This window comes from Austrofundulus limnaeus, unplaced genomic scaffold, assembly GCF_001266775.1.
Source record: "Austrofundulus limnaeus strain Quisiro unplaced genomic scaffold, Austrofundulus_limnaeus-1.0 Scaffold26, whole genome shotgun sequence".
NCBI lineage: Eukaryota > Metazoa > Chordata > Actinopteri > Cyprinodontiformes > Rivulidae > Austrofundulus > Austrofundulus limnaeus.
This window is the reverse complement of record NW_013952428.1, coordinates 524255-535561: the sequence shown is the minus strand read 5'-3', so window position 1 is coordinate 535561 and position 11307 is coordinate 524255. Positions and strand designations below refer to the sequence as shown.

Genomic DNA, 11307 nt, shown 5'->3' with positions numbered 1-11307 from the left:
GTTCTTGCATGAGGCCCATTGTCTCTTTCAAATCACTCCTAAAAACTCACCGTTTCACTGAAGTGTTTAGCTAACCATTTCACCATTACTGCCAGCCTACCTCCATTGTGAATGCTTGTGTTTTATTTATTATTGATCTTACACCATATTTTCTCTCCCACATTCATTATGTTTTTGTGTACTATTGTATAATTTGCCCTGCATTGACCTTTTGTTTGATTTACAATTTTAGAAATTACTTCTTGATTTGATGTTTCAATTATCATTGCTTATGTGTAATGATGTTTTTCTGTTTCATTTTATTCTTTCCACCATTTCCATACTGTTAATGATTGTGACTATATTTGTGCAAGGCGCTTCATAAATAAAACTTTACTTACTATTTATCAATGATTAAGTAAGGCTTAATAAGGTGTAGTTATTGTAAAGATTTATCAAGTTATAGTTTTATAGCACCACAGTACCTTTATTTCTAATTATTCTATTTAAACTGTAAAATAGAAATAATCTCTTTTGATTAAACTTGAAAATAACTTGCTTTTTGCCTTTTGGCAATAATTAGTCTAAATCAGAGATAGTGACATATTTGTCTTCCCAGTTGTCCACTCCTGCGGAATGACTTCATTCTTTGTGATCCAGGTTACCTGACAGGAAGTGAGGACTACTTTTCTCATGAGCGCTGCTACCACATCTCTCCTCTGAACCTGACCCGCTGTGCGTTGGACCTGAGGAACGGGGAGGAGGTTGCCACCGCATATAAAGGGGTTTATTCTACGGAGCTGTTCAGCCAGAGAGCCATCAGCATCATCCAAAATCACAACTCCAGCAAGGTAACGTCTACTCATGAATGTTTTCATGGATTCAGTTTAGGTTGGTTTATCAGGAGGAAGTCTGAGTCTTTAGGGCTTTCAAATATGAGCCATGTTTAAATGCATAAGAACAAATCTGTTTCAGATTGTCTGAAAGCCAAACAGTGTAACTTGTGCACGCTCTTGTGTATCTAAAAACAAGAGCATAATAGAAAACATGAAAAATTTTTTAGTCACATTGAAGTAGGATTATGTGGAAAGGTTATATATGACCTGATGCAGTGTAAAAACATTTGCTCCCTTTAGATATTGCGTCCAATTTTGCTTGTTTCACACATTTAAACAAGTTAATATCCAGCAAAGACAACCTGAAGAAATACAAAGTAAAGTTTTCAAATGATGGTTTTATTAAATGAACAAAGCTCTCCAAATCAATCTGAAAGAAAGAAAAATAAAGTGAGTTGTTTTGAAAAGCTGAGTTTAGTTTCATTAACTCACCTAGGCCTGATCAAGAAATCACTTAAAGAGTAACTTACCCCAAAATTAACTTTTTTTAGCTGACAAACTGTCTAGAATGTGTCTAAAATGTTATATAGTACTGTTTCCGTGCTAATTTTGATGTTTTTGTGCGTATTTGTTAAAATTTGTAACATTTGGTCTAAAAGCGTCTTTTTGCTGCTCATATGGGTGGAGCAGTGGTACTGCAGGCTAATTCACATATTGGTTAACGGCTCTCCACGGTGACGTGTCTTCTCCACGGTTTCGTCACAGCGGCTGTGTTCTGGTATAAAAGCCTCTCTCTAAGACACGCCCCTGCAGCAGTCAGAGGGTGGAACAGTTAGCAAACTTAGCATGATCGTCTGTTGACCTTCAGCCTTGGGTGGAGAGAGCTGACTGCTGCGCTGCTCTCTCCACACACACACACACACACACACACACACACCATCCTGCACAGCAGGAGGGGAGGAGGGAAAAAAAGGCAGAAACACAGCGGGGCAGCTGCAGCCCTAACTGACCAAACTTCAGTCAAACAAGACCCAACACTTTTATTCCTGATTTAAACGTGATCTTGTGAGCAGCTGCAGCTGTATGCTTTTATTTTTTTCTGTCAGGTTGTTGCTGAGCGCTCCTCTCCTCTGTCCTGTGAGGCGGACAGCTCAGCCGAGGCTGTCACGTTCTCTCGTCCTGGCCACACCTCCGCTCTCTAACCCCCCCTCACCTACCCACTTTGATGCATTTTTCAAATTTCGCCTTGGGGCGGAGTTATCTTTTCACAGGGAGGGTAAGATACACTTTAAATAGAACTAATATTTATTAAAAAAAAACTATTCAATTCCAGCTATTCATATAGCACCAATCCACAACAAATGTTGTCTCAGGACATTAAAGGAAAACATCCACATGTATTATAAAATACTCCACTGTAGTAAAAGTGATTTATGTAAGGAAGGAAGTCAGCGGATTGCATCAAATCTCCACTCGGTGGCAACCTTACGTCCCATGTGGAACAGTGCTGAACCTGCACCAGAATGCCTATGGCTGCATCAAGGGCTCATTTAAGAAGTCTCTGTGGAGAGTTCCAAGACCAAAACTACAGCTGAACTAAACAAGACCGTCCGTCCCACATTTGTCAAAAACATCTCTCAGTCATTCCCAAGACTTCTGGGTAAATATTATTTTGTGGACAGACAGATGTTTAGAAAGATGCGTGTCCTGTTACATCTGGTGTGAAACTAATATTTTATGTCAGACTGTGACAATCACATTAAAATACAGTATTCTATGAAAATAAAGAGAATAAAACATAAAACGTTTGTATTATCCTAGATGCAAGAATGACTTGTATATATTTATTTTTGTCTTCATATGTTCACTGAATGAATTATCTGGGTCACGGCTTGACCGAACTTATACAACAAGGGACAGGGAGAGAGAGGAGTGGGGCGTTGTTTAAGTTTTTACCGCACACTAGGACATGAAAATTACATAAGAAAATATAACTATATACCCTGGTTAACTTTTAAATAAACAATCAGTGACAAAATGTTAAAGTGAGCACAAACAATGGAGTCTTACTTTTCAAAATATATTATTTACAAACAACAACAAAAAAAAAATCCAAAACAATACAAAATATATCCTCTTTCCTCCCAGTGTCCATAAGTGGTGCTTGGAACCACTAGTTCAASAGTCCAGAGTGACTTGGCTTCACAAGCACTAAAAAGATGGCTTTGCAAGAACAGATGGTTGACTTCTACAAGTACAAAAATAAATAAATAAATAAATCTATGTTGAGATTAAACTTAACACAAAAAGAAAAACTCCCACAAAAGAAAATACACCTTTATACAAAAATACTCCATACAAAAAAAAAAGAACTCCATCCAGGAGCTAAAACACACAAAATAAATACAATTACTATTGTTACATTAAGTCATTTCCATGGAAATGACTTAATTTAAAATAAAAACAATTTTTGTTGAGTGTGCTTTTTAGAGACAGCTGGACAGGTTTTACTGAAAGAAACAAGATTATTGGTTTTTAGTTTTATATTATTTATACATTAATTTTAAGTTTTTAGTAGGAGACTTACATTTGTTTTGGTGACAAGAAGTTACTGCTGTGAGGAATGACACGCCGAGACGAAGCTTTTGGGCGTCAGTTCCCAGCAGACTTTGTGTTTGGTTCAGCTTCAGCAATTTACCTCCATGACTGAAAGGTTTGTCCACAGAGGGATTAAACACCTTGTTTCTGGAGCAATGTTGATGCAGGTTTGGAGAGCTGCTGCACCAACCACTGAGAGTGAGGGTGGTTCTTAAAGGAGCAGTCACTGTGACTAACACAGGTGACAAGAATAATTTAATTAAGGTCAGAGGGGAGAAAACACAGGTGAAAGCAATTAAACTAAGTCTGTGCAACTCCAGGTTGCCACAGCGCTCCAGGCCTCAAGGTAGAAACGCCGACCCGGTGAGACGTTTCCATATTATTTTTTTATACTAAGAGACGAATGTTGATGATTTTTTCTGGGCCCCAACGATATTTTTTTGTTTTTGATCTGAAGTTATTTTATTAATTTATTTTTTTTGCGCTGCAGTGTAATTATTGGACTATTTATCGGGTTTTGAGAGATCTCATTTTGTGAAATATTGAAAAGTGAAATTGATTCTGAGACTCGTTTTTTTCTGACATGAAGTTTAATTAATGGGATTTGCTGTTATTTTTATTTTGAAGGACTGTAAGGGTGAATATTTTACAAGATACGTATGAACAGCTGATTTTTGTTTATTAACCAGTGCCCCTCCCACGAGCACTTCTAAGTTTAAGTGTCTGCTCGTTTTGAGCCTTTGTTTTTGAGGCCAGGCTAGCCAGGTTTAAACCAGACCCTGTCCTTCACTTTGCTTCGTACAAGGGTCTGGACTATCTGCATAGAGAAGCGTTTCATGTAGGAGGCGTGGCCTCTGCTGAAGCATGTGTGTGTTGTCGCTGTGACGGAGGCTAAGCTAAGAAGCTAACCGGAAATAGCGTGTGCTGTAAACAACCCTACTGAGAGGAGAAATATACTGAGCTGAACGAGACGACTGTAAATGAGAGCTGCTGCTTTGTCAGACTAATTTATTTTAATTTGAAGTCTTATCAACACGGACTGGCTTCATTCACTTCCTCCACTGCCGTATGCTAAAATAACTAGCAGACACTGCGCAGAAAATTGACGTCGTTCAAAACTCCGCCTTCTGTTTGCTGATTGGTCCAGGTAAAATAAACTATAAGCAGACACTGCGCAGAAAATCAACGTTCTCTTCTCTGATTGGCCCGGCTAAAAATCTGCCAGCCAAATCCTTGTCAATGGGAGAAGTCCCAGACAGAGCAGAGAAGGAAACTAGAACTGAGCAGAGCTGTGTAAGAAGCCAAGAGCCAGGCTAAGGCCAGGCAGGTTATATAATCTAATTTGTAATTTTTATAAAAATTAATTTAAAAGAACTCGCTTGATGAGCGTGTACAATCGTCTTTTTAGACAGGGATGTTGTTACAAGACAAAAAACGTCATACGTAGTGGTGTGATGGTCTGCAGCTTATATTTAGATATTTGACCCATGTGATCATTTTATTATACTTACTTGAAGATTTCATAGCTGTACTGCTGCACCTGTCCTAACTGTAAAGACATAAATTGTTAAACATTTTTTTTTGGTTGTATGTAGATCTTACAGGTGGTTTTTATTCTTTTATCTTTCAGCCACTCTTCCTCTACCTGGCTCTGCAGTCGGTGCACGAACCTCTGCAGGTTCCTAAGCGCTACCTGACCCCCTACAGTTTCATCAAAGACCCTCATCGTAGGCTGTACGCCGGCATGGTGTCGGCCATGGACGAGGCTGTGGGGAACATCAGCCTGGCCTTGCAGCAAACAGGACTCTGGGACAACACAGTCCTTGTGTTCTCCACTGGTATGTTTCACGGCGTCACTGTGAAACCAAACCTACTCCGTCACCTTTGAGTGATGAAAGAAGTCAGTCAAAACTTAGACCTACTTCTGGTCATGGACAGAGAGCTGGTTATAAAACTGAACTGTTAGGACCAGAGTTTAGCTTTTCCAGGGCGCTGAAGGCATCTGGATATTATGTCTGAAACAAATCTAAATACTGGGGGAACTACTTCACCAAAATCGAGCTCAGTATTTGTGACACTGATTGTGCTATAGCCATTTTTTTGTTTGCACGCATACAGACAATAATTACTTTCTTAAAGTTTCTCTAAAACTTGTCCTGTGATTCGTGATATTTTGTTTATGTAAACAAAATATCACACAGGCGCAGACAAAAATAAAATAATTTTCTCCCTTTTGCCTTGTGGGCAATAAGTAGAGACTCACTTGACAATCTGTTGTTGAAAGACATCATCTGAGCTTCAGCTGACTAAAGAATATCAAATCTAAAGCTCAAAAATCCATTTTTTTCTCCTTAGTCCATGAATGCACCATAAGCACAGTTTTTGCAAGCCAGCAATGTTTTACTAGAGGTGTGGAGGTTTCCACTGAATGAAAAAGACTCAAAGTAAGCTATTTAAGTGGTGTTTCCATCCATCCATCCATCCATCCATCCATCCATCCATCCATCCATCCATCCATCCTCTTCCGCTTTATCTGAAGTCGGGTCGTGGAGGCAGCAGTTTGATCAGGGAAGCCCAGACCTCTCTCGCCCCAACCACCTCTTCCAGCTCTTCTGGGAGGACTCCAAGGTGTTCCCAGGCCAGCTGAGAGATATAGTCTCTCCAGTGTGTCCTGAGACTTCCTCGGGGTCTCTTCCCAGATGGACATGCCTGAAGCACCCCACTAGGGAGGCGTCCAGGAGGCATCCTCACTGGATGCCCAAACCACCTCAATTGGCTCCTCTCGATGTGGAGGAGCAAAGGCTCTACTCTGAGTCTTTCCCGGATGAACAAACTTCTTACCCTATCTCTAAGGGAGAGTCCAGCTACCCTGCAGAGAAAGCTCATTTCGAAAGCTTGTGTCCGTGATCTTGTTCTTTCAGTCACTGCCCAAAGTTCGTGGCCATAGGAATGTAGACTGACCAGTAAACAGAGTTTTGCCTAAGAACTCATCTCCCTCATCATCACAACAGACCAGTGCAGAGTCCACAAAACTGCTGTTTACGCTTAGACTTTTAAACCGTAAATTACTATGAACAAAGTTACAGTACAATAAAGTGAATTTAACAAAACGTCTAACATCTTTAGTTAGACACAAACTCTGAGGCCATAGTCCTCAAGTGTGTTGGGGGGGGGGGGGGGGGTCTGTCTTGAGTGGAGGAGTTGAAGTATGTTTGGGTTTTGTTCACCAGTGAGAGAAGAATGGAGCATGAGATTGACAGACAGATTGGTGCAGCTATCACATTATTGCGGACTCTGTTTACCAGTAGGTCTTCGTTCCTACCCTACGGAAATGTTCTGGCCATATTAAAACTGGGTCACATCATAAACTGTATTTATTAAACTTGAGGTGTCAGTTAATTTATTGATGAGCAGTCACTAAGAAGTCCTACATCTAACAGGAAAAGGAAATGGGATTATTTTCATGGGGGGCCGCCCCCCTTGAATAATGGTAGGGAAACGCTGATGTCCACGTTAGTAATAGGTGCTGCAGTTCAAATGAATGGATGCAGAGGATGAATGAATGGAGGCAGAGTGTTGGGAAAATAAAGTATAGAGATCCTTATTTAATTAATACAAATGTGTATGAGAAAAGAGCTGGTGTATACCTGTATATTTAGCTTTTTTTTCCTTTTTTTTTTTTTGCCTCTACTGATTGTCAGCTCTTGAGCAGCTGAATGAACCCAAATCCAGGCGGACCCAAGAAGTTCAAATAATAAAGATATTTATTAAATAAAACTAAAAGCTGTCGAGGCAGCAACTTACAAAAACTCAGGGAGGCAACAGGGAAACTCAGGAGACTAAGATAGATGATGTTAGCCATACAATAATCCAGCGAGATAGTGGAGAGAGGAGATGAGCAACACCTGGCGAGGAGATTGGTTACAAACGAGTGACATGAGAGTGGTTGACAGGAAGATCAGAGAGGAGGTGAAACTGAGAACGGCACAGAGCAAAAGAGACACGATTAAAACAAGAAAGCAAAACACAAAGAACACGAATAACAAAAGAACCACAAAAAGAGATTAAACCAAGGTACACAGATCCTTAATCAGTAGAAGTACTTGTATAAAAAAAAAAGTCCTCTTGTAAGGCTCAAAATGTCCACTAGAGTCTCTCATTGTCATTGTTTGCACTGAATCACCTGGACTACTGACAATTATCCATCTGAAAGACATTTGATGAAGAACATCATCTGAGCAGGATGAGGTTTTGTGCACGTCATCTAAACATGTGTGCTCACAATTTTCCACATGTGGAACATTTAATGATTTGCATCTGAAGTAGATGGCTCTGCTTAAGGTTATTTTTAATCTTTTAAAGGGTAATTAGAGAGTAGGAACAATGCTGTGAAGGTGAAACGTGAGTGTTTTTATTGTGGTTGCCTGCGTTAGGTGGTCTGTTTCTTTTCATATTTTCAGTTGGCTTTGGTTTGAGGGATTCCTGCTAGCAGACTGACTGCTTAACATTTGGCAAACTTATTGCTTCTGTGTAAACATGAAACACATCTGAGTAATCTGTGACTTGACTAGAGTTGAATCAGTCAAAGGCAGCTTTATTGATAGTTTTATTAGTCCGACAGTCACAGTGTTATTGTTGGCTGATTTGTGTCAAGCCTAACAGGAAATAAATGAGCCCTGAACTCATTCTCTTTGCAATGCAGCGTTCTGGAAACTAACTGCCTCACTGGGACTTTACTGAAAGCAAATGAGCAAGAAAGCTGTGGAGAAACTGCCAGGAACGGGGAAAGACGGAACTGACCTGCAAAGCACCAAACAGCTTGAAAAGGCATTAAGGAGTAGGCAATCTTTTCCACAACAGTTTGACACAGACTATTTCCTGAACTTCCATGGCACTCTGCTAGCTGAAAAGCGATCCCTGCCTGAATTTGATTGGTCAGGTGGGTTTATATTGGACTATTGGACCATACTGGAACATTGCTGTATTGTTATGACATCATTGGTTCTCAGCAGTTCTTTGGAAGTTGGTTGGTTTGTTGGATAGATTATTTGGTCATTTCGATCCATCATTTGTGTTTCCCTGGAGATGAAAGGACTGCTGAAATTCTTACCTTTTTTTAGAAGTTATAAGGGTAATTTCTCAACCCTCAAGATGACTGCCTCAACTGAGCAACCTCAGAAAAAACAAAAATGACTGCAATAGGTCAGTTGTACTGCTGTTTAGCTAAAATTTAGCATGGTGTTAGATGGGAGTTATTCCCACCTTTTGGGGAACAGAATCTGCTTTTAAAATTTTCCCATTAATTATTAAAGTCAACTTTGTCAATTAGTAAAAATATCTGATGACCCACTGAACTAATTTTAATGAAACTTTAGGAAAGTAATCACTGGATGTGCATCTTCAACTGATTAATTTTTAGAGTTAACCTTATGATGGTCACTGTAGCTAATTATGGTAACTGTGTCACAGTAACTCAGTGATCAGAGCCGTGTAATCCTGAAGCAGTGGGATCAAGCCCAGGTTAGGGCATCTGGTGTAACAACAGTTGCCAAATCTCTCATGCGCTTTTGCGTGCTTTTGCGTGCTTTTGCTAACCCCTGAAGAAGGGAACAGCCGAAAGAAAAACAACTACAGCTAACCAACCTCAGCTAACGCAAAAATAGCCATGGCTGAGTCAGTTTTAGAGATATTCAGTTGAAGTTGTGTTTTTGTAGCAGCTGAGACTCATTCACACACTCACACTGAGCACTAACAGATCTCGCAATATCATGTTTCTTTACAAGGTTTGACTAAAATGGTTTTGACTTAGTTTCTTCCCATCAAAAGAAAATCTGAGTTTCAAACTCTGCTATGAAAGGCGGCAGGTGATATTTATTCTTTTAAGGAATTCTGTGACTTTAGGTTTTTTTTTTTTTGGATATTTAGCTTATCTCAAAATACATCCAGTCATCCATAAGAAAGCTTTCTGAAAGTGAACAGATCATTATGCAGTTGATTCGTTTAGCAAGGCCTCTGGGGCCAGAATTATACCCACATCATATGTTGACATCATGTTTGGATGTTTTTAAAACTAAAAATGATATTCCTCTAGTTATCAGTATCAAAATCATCTTTATATTTGCTTTGATGAGACTTTTATGAATGATCTCAAACTCCGCTTATTTTTTCAAATTTCTGATATGTCTAAATGATGGACTCATTGTGTTTGTGAATATGTGCCATCTTAAAAGTAATTCCATTATGGTAAACAAACAAAAAACAATTCATATTACATGGAGCAGATCATGTCACTCAACAAGTGTTTTGATAGTCACTTTACCTGTTTCGTTGAAATCAAAACATACTTTTTTATATAAATAAAATGGATGTGAATGTTTTACTTTTTAAAAGTAATTATCTGTTAGGCTTTGTTAAAATGATGACCTGAATTTTGTTTTAAGTTAAGAAACCAGTGGCTTCCTTAGAAATATTTTAAAGGAGGCAGCTAAAATGATCCAATTTATTATCTGGAAGCAGAACCTTACAGAATCTCCATTAATGTGCAGCCTGTAAAACCAATACAACCCAAAGGTATACAATAATGAGGAATGTTCATTTCTGAAATTGAAACTTGTTCTAACTTTAAGTTTTTAACATCATCATTTTGTCTCATTGGCAGATAATGGAGGTCAGACTCTAGCTGGTGGCAGCAACTGGCCTCTGCGGGGGAGGAAAGTTTCCCTGTGGGAAGGAGGGGTCCGTGGAGTGGGATTCGTCACCAGCTTGTTGCTGGAAAAACCTGGGACTGTCAACCATGAACTGATCCACATCTCTGACTGGCTACCTACTCTTGTTAGCCTGGCAGGTGGGAAGATTAATGGCACAAAGCCACTGGATGGGTTCAACATGTGGAACAGCATCAGGTGAGCTGAGGTAATGTTTGTTGAGAAATGTTTGTTGAGACTATGTTTGTTGAGACTATGTTTGTTAGGACGATGTTTGTTGGGACGATGTTTGTTGGGATGATGTTTGTTGGGACAATGTTTGAGACTATGCTTGTTGGGACGATGTATGTTGGGACGATGTTTGTTGGGACGATATTTGTTGGAACGATGTTTGTAGGGACGATGTTTGTAGGGACGATGTTTGTTGGGACGATGTTTGTTGGGACGATGGGAGTGATTTTTGTTGGGACGATGTTTGCTGGGACAATATTTGTTGGGATTGTTGGGATGATGTTTGTTGGGAAAATGTTTTTTGGGATGATATTTGTTGGGACGATGTTTGTTGGGACGATGTTTGTTGGGACGATGTTTGCTGGGACAATATTTGTTGGGATTGTTGGGATGATGTTTGTTGGGAAAATGTTTATTGGGATGATATTTGTTGGGACAATGTTTTTTGGGATGATGTTTGTTAGAGTGATTTTTGTTGGGACGATGTTTGTTGGGATGATGTTTGTTGGGATGTTTATTGGGACAATGTTTGTTCGAATGTTTGTTGGGACGATGTTTGTTGGGTTGATGTTTGTTGGGATGATGCTTGATAGAGTGATTTTTGTTGGGACAATGTTTGTTTGGATGTTTGTTGGTGTGATGTTTGTTGGTGTGATGCTTGTTGGCATGATGTTTGTTGGCATGATGCTTGATAGAGTGATTTTTTTTGGGACAATGTATTTTGGGATGTTTGTTGGGACGATGTTTGTCGGGACAATATTTGTTGGAATTGTTGGGACAATGTTTGTTGGGACTAGGCCTGTCACGATAACAAATTTTGCTGGGCGATTAATTGTCTCAAAATTTATTGCGATAAACGATAATATTGCCTGGTGACCGTTTTACAACTAATAATTATAAAAGCGTAATGTGTAAGTGTAATAAATCAATAAACTTTCATTTTTAAAAGAATGTTTAAC

General features: G+C 39.3%; 1 protein-coding gene across 1 annotated transcript in view; it reads left to right on the top strand.

Moving 5' to 3' along the window:
- Positions 1 to 11307, top strand: part of arsb (arylsulfatase B) — a gene marked incomplete at its 5' end in the record, with an annotated part of 51424 nt that overhangs the window by 4062 nt on the left and 36055 nt on the right. Inside the window, 3 exon segments of the mRNA XM_014004687.1 lie at positions 640 to 830; positions 5044 to 5251; positions 10072 to 10315. Of these exon segments, the coding sequence (XP_013860141.1) occupies positions 640 to 830; positions 5044 to 5251; positions 10072 to 10315 (643 nt within the window).